Source organism: Oncorhynchus nerka, linkage group LG26 (genome assembly GCF_034236695.1).
Source record: "Oncorhynchus nerka isolate Pitt River linkage group LG26, Oner_Uvic_2.0, whole genome shotgun sequence".
NCBI classification, from domain to species: domain Eukaryota; kingdom Metazoa; phylum Chordata; class Actinopteri; order Salmoniformes; family Salmonidae; genus Oncorhynchus; species Oncorhynchus nerka.
Window position 1 is genome coordinate 25,710,170 of NC_088421.1, and position 27,374 is coordinate 25,737,543.

At 43.7% G+C, this 27,374-nt stretch overlaps 1 protein-coding gene across 2 annotated transcripts in view; it reads left to right on the forward strand.

The window, feature by feature from the left end:
• LOC115110928 (speckle-type POZ protein) overlaps window positions 1-27,374 on the forward strand; it is a 162,332-nt gene that overhangs the window by 78,450 nt on the left and 56,508 nt on the right. For both annotated transcript variants that reach the window (XM_065010323.1, XM_065010324.1), the window contains exons 7-10: window positions 4,287-4,464; window positions 9,064-9,119; window positions 11,242-11,364; window positions 13,672-13,814. In XM_065010323.1, the coding sequence (XP_064866395.1) occupies window positions 4,287-4,464; window positions 9,064-9,119; window positions 11,242-11,364; window positions 13,672-13,814 (500 nt within the window). The remainder of the gene's footprint in view (window positions 1-4,286; window positions 4,465-9,063; window positions 9,120-11,241; window positions 11,365-13,671; window positions 13,815-27,374) is intronic.

Genomic DNA, 27,374 nt, shown 5'->3' on the forward strand with positions numbered 1-27,374 from the left:
TACAAATATGAACATTTATTGAAATATTTTTGAATATTGGCAGAACCATCCCGTGGCTTTTCCAAATAAACTGCTATACGATATCCCGCCCAAGCCTTGTTTGGAGTAGGGAGAGAGCGAGGGTAGAATAGCGTAGGCAACAGAGAGAATAAGTGAGGGAAATAAAGCAAGATGACACTTGAAAGAAAGAAAGAGGGTTAGAGACCCAGTAACTGAGACTGACAGATGAATAGTGATAGATGGAGAGAAGGTGAGAGAGGAGAAAAGTGCCTTTGTTTCATGTTGATCCTCATCTGATCCTCATGGGGCGGCAGGAAGCCTAGTGGTTAGAGCGTTGGACCAGTAACCGAAAGGTTGCAAGATTGAATCCCCGAGCTGACAAGGTAATAATCTGTTCCTCCTGCCCCTGAACAAGGCAGTTAACCTACTGTTCCTAGGCCATCATTGAAAGTAAGAATTTGTTCTTAACTGACTTGCCCAGTTAAATGTAAAAAAGCAGTTACATGTAAAAAGTTACAAGAAGCTTGATCTTTCAAGCTAATGTTAGCCGTTTAGCAAAACCTAGCTGGAGAGAATTTGTCCCATCTTAGATAATTAACTTAATAGTTATAAGATGTATAATGAATTTAATCTGCTTTGTCTGTTACCTAGTACACAAGTTGACTGCATGTATTTATATGAAATGTACAAATATTCAAATTTGCTTAAAACGGTACGAGGGTATTTAGAAACCCTAGTTTCGAGGCCTCCTCATTCAGGTTGAGAACAAGTTACACCTTGACGCAACAACACCAACAGATCTTTAAACCCCAAAAAATGAAGCACCAAGTAACTGTCTTTCTCCCGTGCTCCTCCAGATCGTTTCCTTCAAGCGCTGTTAAATCGGGCCTCCGTCTCAAAGCTATCAGTTTAGTGTTTCTGTGATCTTCCAGCAGAGAAAACACAACTAGTTTCAAGGGACCTGAATGGCTGGCCTGCCTGTTTTCCTGCATCCGTGTGTCTGCGTCGGTCTGTCTGCATTTCTCTCTGCCACCCAGGCAGTTGTTTGTCTCTGTGGAAGAACAAGGCTCGCGAGACAACAGGAACACATGGCTCCGAAACAATGGGAAACTGGCTGCTGTGGCTCCGGTTCTCTCTCTCTCTCTCTCTCTCTCTGCCTGCCTGCCTGCCTGCCTGCCTGCCTGCCTGCCACCCACCCACCAGCTTGACTTCAAATCATGCATGAAATATGCCTCTGCCCCCGTCTGTGTGTCGATCCACTCAAAAACGTCTGTGGCGGACGGGTGCAGGCTGGTCTGCTGAAATACCAACTGTAGATCTAGTCCAGTACCCTGGTGTGAATGGTGTCTCCACGGACTCAATGGAATGCTCATCAGTAGTGTTAACTGTCAATCACCATCTAAAGTATGGGAATAATTTGGCTCATCCGCTATGAAGCTTTAATGGGTTGCCAGCAGGGTTGACTGGTATGTTTTGCCCTAGTTAAGCACCTAGATTTGTCATTTGGTTTAATGTCTGCATGTGTGTGGGTTTTTAGATGTGTGTGGCCTTATTTTGGGGTTTGCTGATACCTCTGAGGAAAGTATGTTTATAAAGACAGTGTGTTTGCATTCAATATAGTTTGTGTGTCTTGAGCAGCGCTGTTTACTCTGGTTGACTGGAGAGCGGCTGGAGAGAAGAGCGGATGAAGGGCCAGTCATGCATTATAAAAAGCTGCTGAAGAGTTCTGCGCTCGGGGGTTCAGACGACAAGTTTAAAAGATCACACCTATTAAGGCAGAGCTGAGGAAAGGTGTGTGTGCGTGTGACCCAGTCTGCTCTGGATTGATCAGAGAAAAGTATCATATTGAACATAAGACACAGTGGAGGGAAAAGAAAGTGTTCCATAACTTAATGAACTTGATTTGCTAATTTTTTCAGGACTATTTCACTCATGGCGTACTGTAAATCTATAAACAGACACGTAGAGGAGTAAAAGAGACTGACGCATAAATTAATGAATCTTCTGGGCTCTGAGATTCCATAGCAACTGTCTGGTCTGCAGAGATCAAGAGGGCTGCTGTGAGTCGATAGAGAAACCAGCAGGTCAGGGGTTAAGGCCATTAATGAACATCGCCACCATAATGATGGTAATATACGGCCTTGCTGACGAGGATGATGGTGATGATTGTTGAACATGCTGGTGATGAAGATGATGATGACAGGAGAACGTGACTGAGGGGTGAAGACAGAGAGTAGTTTAGTCAGTGTGTGTAAATAGGAGCTAGCTGCAGAGCTACAGCAAAGTGTTGTTTCCACCTGGTTAGTTGATGGAATAATGGGCCAGGTTAGCCAGTGTGGCTAGCCTAGTGTGGCTTGCCGTGCTATACAGCGGCTGAGTGCACCGCCATGCTTATTTATACCAACAGACACACATAAAACAAAACACTCCCATCTGTATTTACCACTATGTATAATGAGTTCGGCCCAATTGACACCCTATTCCCTACAGTCAAAAGTTGAGCACTATATAGGGAATAGGGTGCTATTTGATACGCGGCCATACAGAGTGCATCTCAACAGACCCAGTGCTGTCTGTGTTGACTTACCTGTTCCCTCCCTCTTACTCAAGTCTCCAGTTTACCTCTTTTAATATGCCTCCTATACTGTCTTCTTTCTCCTTCTCATCTCCATCTCTCCTCCACACGTCTGTCTCTCCCAGTCCTTGTATGAGTTGCTAATCAGTGTCTTATGAGTGCCTTGTGAGTGTACTCTTGAGTGTGTGTGGAGATGGATGTACATCATTCATACTAAAGTCCCCCTGGAGTGTGATTTATGGTGCCAGCTGTGGGTACCAGACTGTGCCACACACACAGTGATACACAATACTCATGGTCACAATGCTCTCCTCTCAACATCACCATTTCCTTTGTACTGTGTCCCTGTAATGTCATCACAGGAAATGAGCTTGTGTTTATGAGAGTCTATTTCCTCCTTGGGATCCTATACCCTCTCTGTCTGTCACCCTGTCCTGCCTTTTTCTCCCAGTCTTTTATTCTCCATGTCTAACCCTCCCGCCCTGTCTTTCTCTCCCCTCCAGGCTAACACTTACACCTCCATCAGGAGCAAACAAGGGTCCTTGACATTCAATTTCCTGCTTGCCACACACTTTTTCATTGTGTGTTTTTCTCCCCTTTCGTCTCTGCCTGAGTCAGATGGGCAGACAGAGGGACGTGTGGACTGAGGAACGGAGAGATGAACAGACAGGGAGGGTGTTTTTCATGGGGGACAGCCTCCATCCCTCCCTGTCTGAACAGCCCAGTGGCAAGGTCACCTTACTGGGATGCATTTGGGAGTTTCAGGGGCCATGACACAGCTTTTTCTAGGAACAGTTTGTGGCAATGAAACATATTTTTTGGGGAACCGTTTCAGTGTCTTAGGAATGCTGCTTTAAAATGTTTGGATTCTTCTTGGAAATTGTTGGGCGATGTTTGGTTCTTTTCTTCTGTGGTATTAAAGGTTGTCGATAACCTAATAGGAGTGTGTGTGTGTGGACGTGTTTAACTATACTTGTGGGGACCAGAAGTCCCCACAAGAACAGTAAACGAACACAAACTGGGGACATTTTGTTAGTCCCCACAATGTCAAATGCTATTTCTAGGGGGTTTAGGGTTTAGGTTAGAATTAGTGTTAAGGTTAGGAGGGAAAATAGGATCTTGAATGGTACTACATTTTGTGTCCCAGCAAGGTTAGTTGTACAAGACTGTGTGTGGGGCGCACGCTGTCCTGTAGTGAGATAAATTAGTATGTTCGATGTTGTCTTGAACAGGTGGCTAAGCCAGCATGGAGAATATATACACACACACACACACACACACACACACACACACACACCCTAATGACACACACACCCTAATGATTAATAGACTGAGTCAAGTTCCTGTCTAGTGTCTTGTTTGTGAGTGGATGTGGTAAATGAGCAGAGCATACGTTAATTGTTGGAGGTGTGTGTTTGCATGGCAGCTTTATTTAACGGTTGATGTATTGATTGGTGTGGCAGAGATCATCTGTTAATGGCTGGTCTTCCTGTATATGATTTGATGTGTGTGTTGTCTGATTTGTCCATTAGAATGTGTAAGGTGATAGACGGTCTAATACCGCTGATGTCTGTCTGGTTACTGTAATGTATACAATGTGAGTAGACTGACTGACTGATCTTCCCTCTGTCTTTTTCTTTCTGTTTTTTTCCTTTTTCTCATTCTTTTTCTCTCGTCTCCTGTCTCTCCGTCTAACTCTCCCTCCCTGTAGGTGAGTGTGGTGCAGGACTCTGTGAACATCTCAGGTCAGAACACTATGAACATGGTGAAGGTGCCAGACTGCAGGCTGGCCGATGAGCTGGGAGGGCTTTGGGAACACTCCCGCTTCACTGACTGCTCCCTGTGTGTGGCGGGACAGGAGTTCCAGGCACACAAAGCCATTCTGGCAGGTAAGATTACTTTTGTCTCGCACGCCACTCACGTGCATACTGACCACACAGAACACTGGACCCACTTCTTACAGATATAGACACATCAATGACAGAAACACAGACTATGGGCTCTATTGTATTAAACCTAGCGCAATGTTAAGTCTTAGCGCTGTCGGTAGTAGTAGAAATATTTTAGCAATTTTCACAGCCAGAATAATGGCCACAGTAGCTGGCGGTGGAGCGAAAGTTCTGGACTTATAAAACACATTGTGGGTGTATCGAGGCTTGGCCCCACACTGACCAATCGGAACGTGCTCCATGGCTAAATGTGTAGTTGCTTAAAGTTGTTTATTTACTGTCTTTTATGTATAGCGTTGTCATCAACGCCAATTTGAATATTAGTCCGTTATAGCCTAGTTCGTTAAATATCCTTCCCCATATTTGCTGAATATTTTCAACATGTTTGCATTCCACATTGTTTTAATTGCATTGCTTTAATAGGGAATTACACGATATAAACATAGGCTATAGCATTCACACCGATATAGGGGCTAGGCCTACTGTAAATTGCAGTGTGGTCATGCCAAACATAGTCAATAAGCAAGACTAAATTCACTTGGCTATCGATAAGGCCTAAAAAGAAAGTGTATAATTCTAGTAACTAAACAGCAGGGCCTCCTGATTGGCGCAGCGGTCTAAGGCACTGCATCGCAGTGTTGCGGCGTCATTACAGCCTGGGGTTGGTTTGATCCCAGGCTGTCACAACCGGATGTGACCGGGAGTCCCATAGTGCGGCGCACAATTGGCCCAGCGTTGTCCGGGTTAGGTGTGTGTTTGGCCGGGGCGGCTTTACTTGGCTCATTGCGCTCTTGCCACTCGTGGCGGGCCGGGCTCCTCCAGGCTGACTTCGGTCGTCAGTTGAATGGTGTTTCCTCCGACACATTGGTGCAGCTGGCTTCCGGGTTAAGCGAGCAGGTGTTAAGAAGCGCGACTTGGCGGGTCATGTTTCGGAGGACGCATGACTCGAACTTTGCCTCTCGTGAGCCCTTTGGGGAGTTGCAGCAATGAGACAAGATCGTAATTGGATTGCAATTGGATATCATGAAATTGGGGAGAAAAAGGGGGTGAAATTACAATAAATAAATAAAATACTACACAGCAACTTGTTTTAAATAAGCTTTGTTTACATTTTGAGTTGAAAGCACCATAATTGCTCCACGTGGGCATGTCATATAGAGAAAACATGGACTATGTAGGGTTTTACAAACATCCATACTCTTTAAAGGAGCTGGATAAAGATCCAAAATAAATAGAGGGAGAATGTCCACTCACTGTTATTCTACTTCTAAATGTAATGTTTTATAAACATAATGGTACCATCTTACAGATCATATTTGCACTTCTACAGATAGTAGTTGGGGTCTCAACTTACTGTTGCGAGTTAGAATAGTAGAATACACAGGGTGAAATTTCTAAATGTTTTTATCAGCAGTTATAGAAATGTGAGTTATAGATCTGTCATTCTCATTGAAAGCAAGTCGAGGAAGCGGTAGATCTGTTCAATGTACACTTTCTATGCTACCTGCTCATAAGTTCGTTTTTCGTTCGTTCGTCTCTTTCTTTTGGTTTTGTACAACAGCTTTAAACAGCTGAAAATACATTATTTTTTGATAATGATATATATAATATAAGACAGGTAAATTACCAACCCTTGCATCAGGGTTGGAAAATAGTGGAGTGCTGGCTTTTTGAAGTTGAAATTGCCAAAGAGCAGGCTGTTAATGGCAGCTGCAAATAGAGCCCCATGGCTGAGTATCTGACTGAAACTTTCAGGAACTCTCCCTGTGGAGAATGGGAATGGCTGTCAATTATCCAGTCATTTTGAGACATTTTAATTGTGTGCTACTGTGGCATTGGGGTCTTCACTCTCTCTCTCCACCCCCTCATCTGGCTGTCTGCACCTCCCTCTCTCCTTTTCTCCTTCTCCCTCGCTTCTTCCGCTACCTGGGTTAGGTGACACCCACTCCACTCATTGTTCTCCCTGTCCACCACCGTTCCTGTGACAACTCTCCGGGCCGTTAATCGCTGTGGAAACGGACAGAGCAGGATCAAAAGGGCTGTGGAAGTGTGTGTGTGCTGGCTGAGCGGAACGCTTTAAATTGGCTTCTTATTGGTCATGTGATCTAAAACAGTGTGGTGCTTCTCTCTCTGTCTACTGCAGAACGAGCTCGGCACTGCATCTCTATAATAGCCTCACACAGCTATGGTACAACACTCACACAAAACAACTCTCAGCTATGGTACAACACTCACACAAAACAACTCTCAGCTATGGTACAACACTCACACAAAACAACTCTCAGTTATGGTACAACACTCACACAAAACAACTCTCAGCTATGGTACAACACTCACACAAAACAATTCTCAGCTATTGTACAACACGCACACAAAACAACTCTCAGCTATGGTACAACACTCACACAAAACAACTCTCAGCTATGGTACAACACGCACACAAAACAACTCTCAGCTATGGTACAACACGCACACAAAACAACTCTCAGCTATGGTACAACACTCACACAAAACAACTCTCAGCTATGGTACAACACTCACACAAAACAACTCTCAGCTATGGAACAACACTCATAGCAACACGCACAACAAAACAACTCTCAGCTATGGAACAACTCTCAGCTATGGAACAACTCTCAGCTATGGAACAACTCTCAGCTATGGAACAACACTCACAGCAAAACAACTCTCAGCTATGGAACAACACTCACAGCAAAACAACTCTCAGCTATGGAACAACACTCACACAAAACAACTCTCAGCTATGGAACAACACTCACACAAAACAACTCTCAGCTATGGAACAAAACAACTCTCAGCTATGGTACAACACTCACAGCAAAACAACTCTCAGCTATGGTACAACACTCACAGCAAAACAACTCTCAGCTGTGGATCAAAACAACTCTCAGCTATGGAACAAAACAACTCTCAGCTATGGTACAACACTCACACAAAACAACTCTCAGCTATGGTACAACACTCACACAAAACAACTCTCAGCTATGGTACAACACTCACACAAAACAACTCTCAGCTATGGTACAACACTCACACAAAACAACTCTCAGCTATGGAACAACACTCATAGCAACACGCACAACAAAACAACTCTCAGCTATGGAACAACTCTCAGCTATGGAACAACTCTCAGCTATGGAACAACACTCACAGCAAAACAACTCTCAGCTATGGAACAACACTCACAGCAAAACAACTCTCAGCTATGGAACAACACTCACACAAAACAACTCTCAGCTATGGAACAACACTCACACAAAACAACTCTCAGCTATGGATCAAAACAACTCTCAGCTATGGAACAAAACAACTCTCAGCTATGGTACAACACTCACAGCAAAACAACTCTCAGCTATGGTACAACACTCACAGCAAAACAACTCTCAGCTGTGGATCAAAACAACTCTCAGCTATGGAACAAAACAACTCTCAGCTATGGTACAACACTCACAGCAAAACAACTCTCAGCTATGGTACAACACTCACAGCAAAACAACTCTCAGCTATGGTACAACACTCAGCTATGGTACAACACTCACAACAAAACAACTCTCAGCTATGGTGCAACACAACAAAACAACTCTCAGCTATGGTACAACACTCACGACAAAACAACTCTCAGCTATGGAACAAAACAACTCTCAGCTATGGTACAACACTCAGCTATGGAACAACACTCAGCTATGGTACAACACTCACAACAAAACAACTCTCAGCTATGGTGCAACACTTCAGGTGTCCTACTCCCAAGCACACTAGTCTCATACTGTCATATAGAGGAATCCCATTTCTTTATTAGAAAAACACATGAAGACTATGAAACAATGATGATTTAGAGGGGGAAACTGTCTTCCTGTGGAGAATGGGAATGGCTGTCAATTATTGAGTTATTTTGAGCCATTTTAATTGTGTGCTGCTGTGGGGTTGGGTTTCTCTATCTCTCTCTCTCTCTGACAAATCTCTGAATTAAACAACGTTATATGGTTCAGTACGTCACAAATTACATCCTATTCCCTAGTGTGCTACCCTTGTCAAAAATAGTGCACTATATAGGAAATAGGGTGCCATTTGGGGCACATCCTGTATCTCCTGGTTCATGGCCCTGCTAGTCTTCAGTGAGAGCTGGTGCATTAGGCCTTGGGAGTAGCAGTAGCAGGACGGTGTGTACCGGAGGCTGTTCGTGCTTTCCACAGCCCCTGTGGCAGACAGACAAACAGACAGACAGATGGGAGACACATTAGCCAACTAAACTATTCTCTCTCCTTCTCTCGCTCACTTGCTCTATCAATCTATCCATGTTCATATTACCTCAACTAACCTGTACCCCCGCACATTGACTTGGTACCGGTACCCCCTGTATATAGCCTCGTTATGTAACTTTTTATATGATTTGATATTTTCTTAACTCCATTTCTTGAACTGCATTGTTGGTTAAGGGCTTGTAAGTAGGCATTGTATTCGGTGCATGTGACATACATTTTGATGTGCTCTCTCTACCCCCTCCCCCCTCCCCTCCAGCCCGATCGCCAGTGTTCAGTGCCATGTTTGAACATGAGATGGAGGAGAGTAAAAAGGTGAGTGTTGTAGACAGTGTTGTGACCTGAACAGTCCTGTGTCTCAGTGGGGAGGATCTTCACATATCTTTCTCTCTGTTGCATCATCACTAGTTCAGACAGGGATGTGTCTACACGGTTACTGTACCCTTCCAGAATGTTGCCTCTGTCTGCATGGAGCTGGCAGGCTCACTGTAAGATCTGTAACTGTAGGATTTGTGGGAGTTTGACCAAAATAGATCCTTGCTAGGTGTGTGTGTGGGTCCTGCTCATCTGATAGGGAGATGGTGAGATTGAACGTCGGTGATGTAGAGGTCGTGTTGTCAGAATATTGATGCGGGCCCTGCTCAAATTTGGAAATTATAAAGCACACAGCGAGGAAATGCATCTTAATTGCTATATAAGTGGGCGTCTTCATCAGGGAGAGGGGGAGGAATGTGTCCCCATATGATAGAGAAAACAGATTCACCAGTCTAGAGGGAGAATGAATGAGTTTGTAAATAAACACAATAGCCCAGCCTTGTGCCTGTTTGTGTGTATTGGTAGACTCTCTCTCTGTCTGTCTGTCTGTCTGTGTGTGTGTGTGTGTTGGTAGACTCTGTGTGTGTGTGTGTGTGTGTGTTGGTAGACTCTGTGTGTGTGTGTGTGTGTGTGTGTTGGTAGACCATGAAAGATCACGTGTACTCTCTGTACAGGATGAATGTTTGTGTTTGTTGGTGATAAACAAACACATGTATGTCTGTGCTAATGTGTAATGGGTTGATTTGTAGTGTGCTGTTTTGTTAGTGTCCAGAATGGAACATTAATGTGCTCTGAGCTGTCTGTATACCCGGCCTGACCCTGCTGAAATACCTCAGGTCGCCGTGACGATGATAAAGCAGCAACATAATTGGTTTACTGCCTTGTTCTGCCTCTCGGAGCGGAGAAAAGGGTTCAGGTTACCGTGCCGACGAGCGATAAAGAGTGTTGCCGTTGGCTGCAGGCACCGTTCGTTGGGAACGAATTCTCCGGATTAATTCCAGGAATCGACTGTGGGGGGGGAATACATCTCAAATGTCGTTTTCAATTTTGGGGTTGAACGTGTTCAGACTGTTTCAGAGGTGTTCTGGTGCTCTGGTCTGCTCACAACTATTTGGTGTGTGTTTTATGGGTTTAGACATGGTGGGTTTGTGACATGAATGATAAAGTCGATAGTAAAATTAGCTTTACTGAGCAAAAATATAAACGCAGCGATTTTACAGAGTTACAGTTCATAGGGAAATCTGTCATTGAAATCAATTAATTAGGCCCAAATCAATGGATTTCACATGATTGGGCAGAGGCGCAGCCATGGGTGGGCCTGGGAGGGCATAGGCCCACCCACTGCGGAGCCAGGCCCAGCAAATCAGAATGAGTTTTTCCCCACAAAAGGGCTTTATTACAGAATTACAGACAAACACTCCTCAGCACCCCCTTCCTTCCGCAGGTGTAGAATCCAGATGTGGAGTTCCTGGGCCGGCGTGGTTACACGTGGTCTGCTGTTGTGAGGCCTTTTGGATATATTGCCAAATTCTCTAAAATGGCGTTTAAGGCGGCTTATGGTAGAGAAATGAACATTCAAATCTCTGGCAACAGCTCTGGTGCACATTCTTGCAGTCAGCATGCTAATTGCACGCTCCCTCAAACCTTGAGACATCTGTAGCATTGTTTTGTGACAAAACTCACATTTTAGAGTGGCCTTTAATTTCCCCCAGCACAAGGTGCACCTGTGTAATGTTCATGCTATTCAATCTGTTTCTTGATATGCCGCACCTGTCAGGGGGATGGATTATCTTGGCCAAGGAAAAATGTTCACGAACAGAAATGCAAACTAATTTTGTGCACAAATTAACTTTTTGTGTGTATGGAACATTTCTGGGATCTTATATTTCAGCTCATGAAACATGGGACCAGCACTTTACATGTTGCGTTTATATTTTTGTTCAGTGTAGATAGTTAACTTCACCTATCTGAAATGAGTTAAGCAGACTGCATCATGGAAAGACTGCTGGAACAGGATCACAGTCAATGGAGTGTTCATAATGGAGTGTTCATAATGGATCTGATGTTGGGAAGTTGTGGTAATATAGGCTCTGAGCACTGCCCTGGGTCTCTTCTCCTCCAGAACCGTGTGGAGATCAACGATGTGGAGCCCGAGGTGTTCAAGGAGATGATGTGCTTCATCTACACGGGCAAAGCCCCCAACCTGGACAAGATGGCTGACGACCTGCTGGCTGCGGCTGACAAGGTTAGTGTGGGTGGAGGAGGAATGAGGAGGTGTGTATATCGTATCTGATATCATATTGTATGGATGAGTGAGTATATCATATGTTGTTATGTTCCCTGGCCTTCAGTATTATGTTATGTTTGTGTGTGAGGTGTATGAGATGCTATGTACCATATGTAATGGTCCTGTGTGCAGAATGATGCTAGGTCTTTGTGAGGTGTATGTGAATCTAAATAAATGAACTGAATGTGGCAGAATTCAACCTCCGTAACTTCCTTCGTTTTCTGTCAACATATTTGAGTAATTGCTAGGACCCCAGATCTGTTGATGCGCGAACACACACACACACACACACCCTACATTGTTTGTGTTAAGTGCTGCCCTTCGCTCCTCAAGGATTCCTTTTGTGACACTCCTTCATCTTAACTGCATTCATCCTCTCTGCTCCCATTCATTTCCTTACCTCTCTTTTCTCATGCAGTGTGTGTGATTTATTTAATAATGGTGCATGTGGTTAACTCAGTAGGGAGCTGCTGGAGGCCAAGGCCAGGTCTCACTAAGGTCCTCCTTTACCCCTCTAATGTTATCCCAGCAGCCTCTGGCTATACAATAGTACAGCTCTTATGTACACACACACACACACACACACACCTCTGAATCGCCAGCCTCAGTCCTCCTGGCTGCAGCTGGAAGATTAGCAATGTTGTGGGGCTTTGTACACTATATATACAAAAGTATGTGGACACCCCTTCAAGTTAGTGGCTTCGGCTATTTTAGCCACAGCCGTTTCTGACGGGTGTATAAAATCAAGCACACAGCCATGCAATCTCCATATATAAACATTGGCAGTAGAATGGCCTTACTGAAGATCTTAGTGGCTTTCAACAATGCACTGTCATAGGATGCCACCTTTCCAACAAGTCAGTTTGTCAAATTTCTGCCCTGCTAGAGCTCCCCTGGTCAACCGTAACTGCTGTTATTATGAAGTGGAAACGTTGAGGAGCAACAACGGCTCAGCCGTGAAGTGGTAGGCCACACAAGCTCATAGAATGGGACGGAGTGCTGAAGCGCATAGTGCTTAAAAATCATCTGCTCTCGGTTGCAAAACTCACTCCCGAGTTCCAAATTGCCTTTGGAAGCAACGTCAGCACAAGAACTGTTTGTCAGGAGCTTCATTAAATGGGTTTCCATGGCCGAGTAGCCTAGCGTCGTCTGGAGTGGTGTAAAGCTCGCTGCAATTGGACTCTGGACCAGTTGAAAGCGTTCTCTGGAGTGATGACTCACGCTTCACCATTTTGCAGTCCGACGCACTAATCTGGGTTTGGCGGATGCCAGGAGAACACTTTTTGCCCCAATGCAGCATAGTGCCAACTGTAAAGTTTGGTGGAATCATGGTCTGGTGCTGTTTTTCATGGTTCGGGCTAGGCCACTTAGTTCCAGTAAAGGGAAATCTTAACGCTACAGCAGACAATGACATTCTAAATGATTCTGTGCTTCCAATTTTGTGCCAACAGTTTTTGGAAGGCCCTTTCCTGTTTCAGCATGACAGTGTCCCTGTGCACAAAGTGAGGTTCATACAGAAATATTTTGTCAATCAGTGTGGAAGAACTTGACAGGCCTGCACAGAGCCCTGACCTCAACTCCATCGAACACCTTTGGGATGAATTGGAACGCCGACTGCGAGCCAAGCACAATCGCCCAACATCAGTGCCTGATCTCACTAATGGTCTTGTGGCTGAATGGAAGCAAGTCCCTGCAGCAATAATCCAACATCTAGTGGAAAGCCTTCCCAGAAGAGTGGTGGCTGTTATTGCAGCAAAGGGGGGACCATCTAAATATTAATGCCCATGGTTTTGGAATGAGATGTTTGACGTGCAGGTGTCCATACTTATGGTCATGTAGTGTATATGTGATGTGCCCATTTGCACGAAAGGACACACTCGCCTATCTGTCAGTGTGTGGACAGTGGCCAGGCCTTTTGTGAGTGACTTTCTGCCTCAGAGTTGTGTGTTTGTCTACACTGTGGGTGTACTGTACCGTGGTGTTGAGTTGGACACCCAAGGTTTAACAGGACGTCAGATAAATCACCTTTCAGTGTTTACACACTACCATGATCTCTGCTCTCTCTCCCTGGTTCCCGCGCTCCACCTCCACCACTCACTGTCAACACTCCTTTTCAAACCCTCTCCCTCAAAGTCAAACTAGCTTCATTGACGTGACAGGAGCAGTTATGAAATCATTACACAGTCCAGCATTTCCTATTGTAAATGGTGATAGATAGCAAGTACAAATGTATTAGTTTTCTCCTCCCCCCCGTCTCTCTGTCAGTATGCTCTGGAGAGGCTGAAGGTGATGTGTGAGGATGCTCTGTGCACCAGTCTGTCTGTGGAGAACACTGCAGAGATCCTCATCCTGGCAGACCTGCACAGTGCAGACCAACTCAAAACACAGGCTGTGGACTTCATCAACTAGTGAGTGGCACACACACACTGCACCCCGCTCTCATTCTATACTCCTCACTCACACACACACACTGCACCCCGCTCTCATTCTATACTCCTCACTCACACGCACTGCACCCCGCTCTCATTCTATACTCCTCACTCACACACACTGCACCCCGCTCTCATTCTATACTCCTCACTCAAACACACACACACTGCACCCCGCTCTCATTCTATACTCCACACTCACACACACACACTGCACCCCGCTCTCATTCTATACTCCTCACTCACACACACACTGCACCCCGCTCTCAAACACACACACTGCACCCCGCTCTCATTCTATACTCCTCACTCTCACACACACACTGCACCCCGCTCTCATTCTATACTCCTCACTCACACACACACTGCACCCCGCTCTCAAACACACACACTGCACCCCGCTCTCATTCTATACTCCTCACTCACACACACACACTGCACCCCGCTCTCATTCTATACTCCTCACTCACACACACACTGCACCCCGCTTTCATTCTATACTCCTCACTCAAACACATACACTGCACCCCGCTCTCATTCTATACTCCTCACTCACACACACACTGCACCCCGCTCTCATTCTATACTCCTCACTCACACACACACACACACTGCACCCCGCTCTCATTCTATACTCCTCACTCACACACACACACACTGCACCCCGCTTTCATTCTATACTCCTCACTCACACGCACTGCACCCCGCTCTCATTCTATACTCCTCACTCAAACACACACACTGCACCCCGCTCTCATTCTATACTCCTCACTCACATACACACACTGCACCCTGTTCTCAAACACACACACTGCACCCCACTCTCATTCTATACTCCTCACTCACTCACTCACACACACACTGCACCCCGCTTTCATTCTATACTCCTCACTCACACACACACCAGCACTGTAGCTCTCACTCAAAACCCTCTCGCTAAATACCTAGCACATACTGTTACTGTAACCCTCACTCAGAAATCAAATCAAATCAAATGTATTTATAAAGCCCTTCGTACATCAGCTGATATCTCAAAAGTGCTGTACAGAAACCCAGCCTAAAACCCCAAACAGCAAGCAATGCAGGTGTAGAAGCACGGTGGCTAGGAAAAACTCCATAGAAAGGCCAAAACCTAGGAAGAAACCTAGAGAGGAACCAGGCTATGTGGGGTGGCCAGTCCTCTTCTGGCTGTGCCGGGTGGAGATTATAACAGAACATGGCCAAGATGTTCAAATGTTCATAAATGACCAGCATGGTCCAATAATAATAAGGCAGAACAGTTGAAACTGGAGCAGCAGCACGGCCAGGTGGACTGGGGACAGCAAGGAGTCATCATGTCAGGAAGTCCTGAGGCATGGTCCCAGGTCCTCCGAGAGAGAGAAAGAAAGAGAGAATTAGAGAGAGCACACTTAAATTCACACAGGACACCGAATAGGACAGGAGAAGTACTCCAGATATAACAAACTGACCCTAGCCCCCCGACACAAATTACTGCAGCATAAATACTGGAGGCTGAGACAGGAGGGGTCAGGAGACACTGTGGCCCCATCCGAGGACACCCCCAGAACACTCTCTATATACCTAACACATACCGTTACTGTAACCCTCACTCAGAACATTCGCTATATACCTAGCACATACCGTTACTGTAACCCTCACTCAGGACATTCGCTATATACCTAGCACATACCGTTACTGTAACCCTCACTACCGTTACTGTACCCCTCACTCAGAACACTCTCTATATACCTAACACATACCGTTACTGTAACCCTCACTCAGAACACTCTCTATATACCTAACACATACCGTTACTGTAACCCTCACTCAGAACACTCTATATACCTAACACATACCGTTACTGTAACCCTCACTCAGAACATTCGCTATATACCTAGCACATACCGTTACTGTAACCCTCACTCAGAACTCTCGCTAAATACCTAACACATACCGTTACTGTAACCCTCACTCAGAACATTCGCTATATACCTAGCACATACCGTTACTGTAACCCTCACTCAGAACACTCTCGCTAAATACCTAACACATAACGTTACTGTACCCCTCACTCAGAACACTCTCTAAATACCTAACACATACCGTTACTGTAACCCTCACTCAGAACACTCTCGCTAAATACCTAACACATAATGTTACTGTACCCCTCACTCAGAACACTCTCTAAATACCTAACACATACCATTACTGTAACCCTCACTCAGAACACTCTCTATATACCTAACACATACCGTTACTGTACCCCTCACTCAGAACACTCTCTATATACCTAACACATACAGTTACTGTACCCCTCACTCAGAACACTCTCTATATCCCTAACACATACCGTTACTGTACCCCTCACTCAGAACACTCTCTGTATACCTAACACATGCCGTTACTGTAACCCTCACTCAGAACACTCTTGCTATATACCTAACACATACCGTTACTGTACCCCTCACTCAGAACACTCTTGCTATATACCTAACACATACCGTTACTGTACCCCTCACTCAGAACACTCTTGCTATATACCTAAGACATACTGTTACTGTAACCCTCACTCAGAACACTCTCTATATACCTAACACATGCCGTTACTGTAACCCTCACTCAGAACACTCTATATACCTAACACATACCGTTACTGTAACCCTCACTCAGAACACTCTATATACCTAACACATACCGTTACTGTAACCCTCACTCAGAACACTCTTGCTATATACCTAACACATACCGTTTCTGTACCCCTCACTCAGAACACTCTCTATATACCTAACACATACCGTTACTGTAACCCTCACTCAGAACACTCTCTATATACCTAACACATACCGTTACTGTAACCCTCACTCAGAACACTCTCTATATACCTAACACATACCGTTACTGTAACCCTCACTCAGAACACTCTTGCTATATACCTAACACATACCGTTACTGTAACCCTCACTCAGAACACTCTCGCTAAATACCTAACACATACCGTTACTGTACTCCTCACTCAGAACACTCTCTATATACCTAACACATACCGTTACTGTAACCCTCACTCAGAACACTCTCTATATACCTAACACATACCGTTACTGTAACCCTCACTCAGAACACTCTCTATATACCTAACACATACCGTTTCTGTACCCCTCACTCAGAACACTCTCTATATACCTAACACATACCGTTATAACCCTCACTCAGAACACTCTTGCTATATACCTAACACATACTGTTACTGTAACCCTCACTCAGAACACTCTCTATATACCTAACACATACCGTTACTGTAACCCTCACTCAGAACACTCTCTATATACCTAACACATACCGTTACTGTAACCCTCAGAACACTCTATATACCTAACACATACCGTTACTGTAACCCTCACTCAGAACACTCTCTATATACCTAACACATACCGTTACTGTAACCCTCACTCAGAACACTCTTGCTATATACCTAACACATACCGTTACTGTAACCCTCACTCAGAACACTCTCGCTAAATACCTAACACATACCGTTACTGTAACCCTCACTCAGAACACTCTCTATATACCTAACACATACCGTTTCTGTAACCCCTCACTCAGAACACTCTCTATATACCTAACACATACCGTTACTGTAACCCTCACTCAGAACACTCTCTATATACCTAACACATACCGTTACTGTAACCCTCACTCAGAACACTCTCTATATACCTAACACATACCATTTCTGTACCCCTCACTCAGAACACTCTCTATATACCTAACACATACCGTTTCTGTAACCCTCAGAACACTCTATATACCTAACACATACAGTTACTGTAACCCTCACTCAGAACACTCTTGCTATATACCTAACACATACCGTTACTGTACCCCTCACTCAGAACATTCGCTATATACCTAGCACATACCGTTACTGTAACCCTCACTCAGAACACTCTCGCTAAATACCTAACACATACCGTTACTGTACCCCTCACTCAGAACATTCGCTATATACCTAGCACATACCGTTACTGTAACCCTCACTCAGAACACTCTCGCTAAATACCTAACACATACCGTTACTGTACTCCTCACTCAGAACACTCTCGCTAAATACCTAACACATACCGTTACTGTACTCCTCACTCAGAACACTCTCGCTAAATACCTAACACATACCGTTACTGTAACCCTCACTCAGAACACTCTCTCGCTAAATACCTAACACATACCGTTACTGTACCCCTCACTCAGAACACTCTCTATATACCTAACACATACCGTTTCTGTACCCCTCACTCAGAACACTCTCTATATACCTAACACATACCGTTACTGTAACCCTCACTCAGAACATTCGCTATATACCTAGCACATACCGTTACTGTAACCCTCACTCAGAACATTCGCTATATACCTAGCACATACCGTTACTGTAACCCTCACTCAGAACACTCTCGCTAAATACCTAACACATACCGTTACTGTACTCCTCACTCAGAACACTCTCGCTAAATACCTAACACATACCGTTACTGTAACCCTCACTCAGAACACTCTTGCTATATACCTAACACATACTGTTACTGTAACCCTCACTCAGAACATTCGCTATATACCTAGCACATAACGTTACTGTAACCCTCACTCAGAACACTCTATATACCTAACACATACCGTTACTGTAACCCTCACTCAGAACACTCTCTATATACCTAACACATACCGTTACTGTAACCCTCACTCAGAACACTCTCTATATACCTAACACATACCGTTACTGTAACCCTCACTCAGAACACTCTTGCTATATACCTAACACATACCGTTACTGTAACCCTCACTCAGAACACTCTCGCTAAATACCTAACACATACCGTTACTGTACTCCTCACTCAGAACACTCTCTATATACCTAACACATACCGTTACTGTAACCCTCACTCAGAACACTCTCTATATACCTAACACATACCGTTTCTGTACCCCTCACTCAGAACACTCTCTATATACCTAACACATACCGTTACTGTAACCCTCACTCAGAACACTCTTGCTATATACCTAACACATACTGTTACTGTAACCCTCACTCAGAACACTCTCTATATACCTAACACATACCGTTACTGTAACCCTCACTCAGAACACTCTCTATATACCTAACACATACCGTTACTGTAACCCTCAGAACACTCTATATACCTAACACATACCGTTACTGTAACCCTCACTCAGAACACTCTCTATATACCTAACACATACCGTTACTGTAACCCTCACTCAGAACACTCTCTATATACCTAACACATACCGTTACTCTAACCCTCACTCAGAACACTCTTGCTATATACCTAACACATACTGTTACTGTAACCCTCACTCAGAACACTCTCTATATACATAACACATACCGTTACTGTAACCCTCAGAACACTCTATATACCTAACACATACCGTTACTGTAACCCTCACTCAGAACACTCTTGCTATATACCTAACACATACCGTTACTGTACCCCTCACTCAGAACATTCGCTATATACCTAGCACATACCGTTACTGTAACCCTCACTCAGAACACTCTCTATATACCTAACACATACCGTTACTGTACCCCTCACTCAGAACATTCGCTATATACCTAGCACATACCGTTACTGTAACCCTCAGAACACTCTCGCTAAATACCTAACACATACCGTTACTGTACTCCTCACTCAGAACACTCTCGCTAAATACCTAACACATACCGTTACTGTACTCCTCACTCAGAACACTCTCGCTAAATACCTAACACATACCGTTACTGTAACCCTCACTCAGAACACTCTCTCGCTAAATACCTAACACATACCGTTACTGTACCCCTCACTCAGAACACTCTATATACCTAACACATACCGTTTCTGTACCCCTCACTCAGAACACTCTCTATATACCTAACACATACCGTTACTGTAACCCTCACTCAGAACATTCGCTATATACCTAGCACATACCGTTACTGTAACCCTCACTCAGAACATTCGCTATATACCTAGCACATACCGTTACTGTAACCCTCACTCAGAACACTCTCGCTAAATACCTAACACATACCGTTACTGTACTCCTCACTCAGAACACTCTCGCTAAATACCTAACACATACCGTTACTGTAACCCTCACTCAGAACACTCTCGCTATATACCTAACACATACCGTTACTGTACCCCTCACTCAGAACACTCTTGCTATATACCTAACACATACTGTTACTGTAACCCTCACTCAGAACATTCGCTATATACCTAGCACATAACGTTACTGTAACCCTCACTCAGAACACTCTATATACCTAACACATAACGTTACTGTAACCCTCACTCAGAACACTCTCTATATACCTGACACATACCGTTACTGTAACCCTCACTCAGAACACTCTCTATATACCTAACACATACCGTTTCTGTACCCCTCACTCAGAACACTCTCTATATACCTAACACATACCGTTACTGTACCCCTCACTCAGAACACTCTCTATATACCTAACACATACAGTTACTGTACCCCTCACTCAGAACACTCTCTATATCCCTAACACATACCGTTACTGTACCCCTCACTCAGAACACTCTCTGTATACCTAACACATGCCGTTACTGTAACCCTCACTCAGAACACTCTTGCTATATACCTAACACATACCGTTACTGTACCCCTCACTCAGAACACTCTTGCTATATACCTAACACATACCGTTACTGTACCCCTCACTCAGAACACTCTTGCTATATACCTAAGACATACTGTTACTGTAACCCTCACTCAGAACACTCTCTATATACCTAACACATGCCGTTACTGTAACCCTCACTCAGAACACTCTATATACCTAAACATACCGTTACTGTAACCCTCACTCAGAACACTCTATATACCTAACACATACCGTTACTGTAACCCTCACTCAGAACACTCTTGCTATATACCTAACACATACCGTTTCTGTACCCCTCACTCAGAACACTCTCTATATACCTAACACATACGTTACTGTAACCCTCACTCAGAACACTCTCTATATACCTAACACATACCGTTACTGTAACCCTCACTCAGAACACTCTCTATATACCTAACACATACCGTTACTGTAACCCTCACTCAGAACACTCTTGCTATATACCTAACACATACCGTTACTGTAACCCTCACTCAGAACACTCTCGCTAAATACCTAACACATACCGTTACTGTACCCTCACTCAGAACACTCTCTATATACCTAACACATACCGTTACTGTAACCCTCACTCAGAACACTCTCTATATACCTAACACATACCGTTACTGTAACCCTCACTCAGAACACTCTCTATATACCTAACACATACCGTTTCTGTACCCCTCACTCAGAACACTCTCTATATACCTAACACATACCGTTACTGTAACCCTCACTCAGAACACTCTTGCTATATACCTAACACATACTGTTACTGTAACCCTCACTCAGAACACTCTCTATATACCTAACACATACCGTTACTGTAACCCTCACTCAGAACACTCTCTATATACCTAACACATACCGTTACTGTAACCCTCAGAACACTCTATATACCTAACACATACCGTTACTGTAACCCTCACTCAGAACACTCTCTATATACCTAACACATACCGTTACTGTAACCCTCACTCAGAACACTCTTGCTATATACCTAACACATACCGTTACTGTAACCCTCACTCAGAACACTCTCGCTAAATACCTAACACATACCGTTACTGTAACCCTCACTCAGAACACTCTCTATATACCTAACACATACCGTTTCTGTACCCCTCACTCAGAACACTCTCTATATACATAACACATACCGTTACTGTAACCCTCACTCAGAACACTCTCGCTAAATACCTAACACATACCGTTACTGTAACCCTCACTCAGAACACTCTCTATATACCCAAGACATACCATTTCTGTACCCCTCACTCAGAACACTCTCTATATACCTAACACATACCGTTTCTGTAACCCTCAGAACACTCTATATACCTAACACATACCGTTACTGTAACCCTCACTCAGAACACTCTTGCTATATACCTAACACATACCGTTACTGTACCCCTCACTCAGAACATTCGCTATATACCTAGCACATACCGTTACTGTAACCCTCACTCAGAACACTCTCTATATACCTAACACATACCGTTACTGTACCCCTCACTCAGAACATTCGCTATATACCTAGCACATACCGTTACTGTAACCCTCAGAACACTCTCGCTAAATACCTAACACATACCGTTACTGTACTCCTCACTCAGAACACTCTCGCTAAATACCTAACACATACCGTTACTGTACTCCTCACTCAGAACACTCTCGCTAAATACCTAACACATACCGTTACTGTAACCCTCACTCAGAACACTCTCTCGCTAAATACCTAACACATACCGTTACTGTACCCCTCACTCAGAACACTCTCTATATACCTAACACATACCGTTTCTGTACCCCTCACTCAGAACACTCTCTATATACCTAACACATACCGTTACTGTAACCCTCACTCAGAACATTCGCTATATACCTAGCACATACCGTTACTGTAACCCTCACTCAGAACATTCGCTATATACCTAGCACATACCGTTACTGTAACCTCACTCAGAACACTCGCTAAATACCTAACACATACCGTTACTGTACTCCTCACTCAGAACACTCTCGCTAAATACCTAACACATACCGTTACTGTAACCCTCACTCAGAACACTCTTGCTATATACCTAACACATACCGTTACTGTACCCCTCACTCAGAACACTCTTGCTATATACCTAACACATACTGTTACTGTAACCCTCACTCAGAACATTCGCTATATACCTAGCACATAACGTTACTGTAACCCTCACTCAGAACACTCTATATACCTAACACATACCGTTACTGTAACCCTCACTCAGAACACTCTCTATATACCTAACACATACCGTTACTGTAACCCTCACTCAGAACACTCTCTATATACCTAACACATACCGTTACTGTAACCCTCACTCAGAACACTCTTGCTATATACCTAACACATACCGTTACTGTAACCCTCACTCAGAACACTCTCGCTAAATACCTAACACATACCGTTACTGTAACCCTCACTCAGAACACTCTCTATATACCTAACACATACCGTTACTGTAACCCTCACTCAGAACACTCTCTATATACCTAACACATACCGTTTCTGTACCCCTCACTCAGAACACTCTCTATATACCTAACACATACCGTTACTGTAACCCTCACTCAGAACACTCTTGCTATATACCTAACACATACTGTTACTGTACCCCTCACTCAGAACACTCTCTATATACCTAACACATACCGTTACTGTAACCCTCACTCAGAACACTCTCTATATACCTAACACATACCGTTACTGTAACCCCTCAGAACACTCTATATACCTAACACATACCGTTACTGTAACCCTCACTCAGAACACTCTCTATATACCTAACACATACCGTTACTGTAACCCTCACTCAGAACACTCTCTATATACCTAACACATACCGTTACTGTAACCCTCACTCAGAACACTCTTGCTATATACCTAACACATACTGTTACTGTAACCCCTCACTCAGAACACTCTCTATATACATAACACATACCGTTACTGTAACCCTCAGAACACTCTATATACCTAACACATACCGTTACTGTAACCCTCACTCAGAACACTCTTGCTATATACCTAACACATACCGTTACTAACCCTCACTCAGAACATTCGCTATATACCTAGCACATACCGTTACTGTAACCTCACTCAGAACACTCTCTATATACCTAACACATACTGATTACTGTAACCCTCACTCAGAACATTCGCTATATACCTAGCACATACCGTTACTGTAACCCTCAGAACACTCTCGCTAAATACCTAACACATACCGTTACTGTAACTCCTCACTCAGAACACTCTCGCTAAATACCTAACACATACCGTTACTGTACCCTCACTCAGAACACTCGCTAAATACCTAACACATACCGTTACTGTAACCCTCACTCAGAACACTCTCTCGCTAAATACCTAACACATACCGTTACTGTACCCCTCACTCAGAACACTCTCTATATACCTAACACATACCGTTTCTGTACCCCTCACTCAGAACACTCTCTATATACCTAACACATACCGTTACTGTAACCTCACTCAGAACATTCGCTATATACCTAGCACATACCGTTACTGTAACCCTCACTCAGAACATTCGCTATATACCTAGCACATACCGTTACTGTAACCCTCACTCAGAACACTCTCTAAATACCTAACACATACCGTTACTGTACTCCTCACTCAGAACACTCTCGCTAAATACCTAACACATACCGTTACTGTAACCCTCACTCAGAACACTCTCGCTATATACCTAACACATACCGTTACTGTACCCCTCACTCAGAACACTCTTGCTATATACCTAACACATACTGTTACTGTAACCCTCACTCAGAACATTCGCTATATACCTAGCACATAACGTTACTGTAACCCTCACTCAGAACACTCTATATACCTAACACATAACGTTACTGTAACCCTCACTCAGAACACTCTCTATATACCTGACACATACCGTTACTGTAACCCTCACTCAGAACACTCTCTATATACCTAACACATACCGTTTCTGTACCCCTCACTCAGAACACTCTCTATATACCTAACACATACCGTTACTGTAACCCTCACTCAGAACACTCTCTATATACCTAACACATACCGTTACTGTAACCCTCAGAACACTATATACCTAACACATACCGTTACTGTAACCCTCACTCAGAACACTCTCTATATACCTAACACATACCGTTACTGTAACCCTCACTCAGAACACTCTCGCTAAATACCTAACACATATCGTTACTGTAACCCTCAGAACACTCTCTATATACCTAACACATACCGTTACTGTACCCTCACTCAGAACATTCGCTATATACCTAACACATACCGTTACTGTAACCCTCACTCAGAACACTCTCGCTAAATACCTAACACATACGTTACTGTAACTCCTCACTCAGAACACTCTCTATATACCTACACGTTACTGTAACCCCTCACTCAGAACATTCGCTATATACCTAGCACATACCGTTACTGTAACCCTCACTCAGAACATTCGCTATATACCTACACATACCGTTACTGTAACCCTCACTCAGAACACTCTCGCTAAATACCTAACACATAACGTTACTGTAACCCTCGCTCAGAACACTCTCGCTAAATACCTAACACATACCGTTACTGTAACCCTCACTCAGAACACTCTCTATATACCTAACACATACCGTTTCTGTACCCCTCACTCAGAACACTCTATATACCTAACACATACCGTTACTGTAACCCTCACTCAGAACATTCGCTATATACCTAGCACATACCGTTACTGTAACCCTCACTCAGAACACTCTATATACCTAACACATACCATTACTGTAACCCTCACTCAGAACACTCTCTATATACCTAACACATAACACTCAGAATACTCTCTATATACCTAACACCCGTTACTGTAAGAACACTCTATATACCTAACACATACCGTTACTGTAACCCTCACTCAGAACACTCTCTATATACCTAACACATACCGTTACTGTAACCCTCACTCAGAACACTCTCTATATACCTAACACATACCGTTACTGTAACCCTCACTCAGAACACTCTTGCTATATACCTAACACATACTGTTACTGTAACCCTCACTCAGAACACTCTTGCTATATACCTAACACATATCGTTACTGTAACCCTCAGAACACTCTCTATATACCTAACACATACCGTTACTGTAACCCTCACTCAGAACACACTCGCTAAATACCTAACACATACCGTTTCTGTACCCCTCACTCAGAACACTCTCTCGCTAAATACCTAACACATACCGTTACTGTACTCCTCACTCAGAACACTCTCGCTAAATACCTAACACATACCGTTACTGTAACCCTCACTCAGAACACTCTTGCTATATACCTAACACATACCGTTACTGTACCCCTCACTCAGAACACTCTTGCTATATACCTAACACATACTGTTACTGTAACCCTCACTCAGAACATTCGCTATATACCTAGCACATACCGTTACTGTAACCCTCACTCAGAACACTCTATATACCTAACACATAACGTTACTGTAACCCTCACTCAGAACACTCTCTATATACCTAACACATACCGTTTCTGTACCCCTCACTCAGAACACTCTCTATATACCTAACACATACCGTTACTGTAACCCTCAGAACACTCTATATACCTAACACATACCGTTACTGTAACCCTCACTCAGAACACTCTCTATATACCTAACACATACCGTTACTGTAACCCTCACTCAGAACACTCTCTATATACCTAACACATACCGTTACTGTAACCCTCACTCAGAACACTCTTGCTATATACCTAACACATACTGTTACTGTAACCCTCACTCAGAACACTCTTGCTATATACCTAACACATATCGTTACTGTAACCCTCAGAACACTCTCTATATACCTAACACATACCGTTTCTGTACCCCTCACTCAGAACACTCTCTATATACCTAACACATACCGTTTCTGTACCCCTCACTCAGAACACTCTCTATATACCTAACACATACCGTTTCTGTAACCCTCACTCAGAACATTCGCTAAATACCTAACACATACCGTTTCTGTACCCCTCACTCAGAACACTCTCTATATACCTAACACATACCGTTACTGTACCCCTCACTCAGAACATTCGCTATATACCTAGCACATACCGTTACTGTAACCCTCACTCAGAACATTCGCTATATACCTAGCACATACCGTTACTGTAACCCTCACTCAGAACACTCTTGCTATATACCTAACACATACCGTTACTGTACCCCTCACTCAGAACACTCTTGCTATATACCTAACACATACTGTTACTGTAACCCTCACTCAGAACATTCGCTATATACCTAGCACATACCGTTACTGTAACCCTCACTCAGAACACTCTATATACCTAACACATAACGTTACTGTAACCCTCACTCAGAACACTCTCTATATACCTGACACATACCGTTACTGTAACCCTCACTCAGAACACTCTCTATATACCTAACACATACCGTTTCTGTACCCCTCACTCAGAACACTCTCTATATACCTAACACATACCGTTACTGTAACCCTCACTCAGAACACTCTCTATATACCTAACACATACCGTTACTGTAACCCTCAGAACACTCTATATACCTAACACATATGTTACTGTAACCCTCACTCAGAACACTCTCTCTCTATATACCTAACACATACTGTTACTGTAACCCTCACTCAGAACACTCTCTATATACCTAACACATACCGTTTCTGTACCCCTCACTCAGAACACTCTCTATATACCTAACACATACCGTTACTGTAACCCTC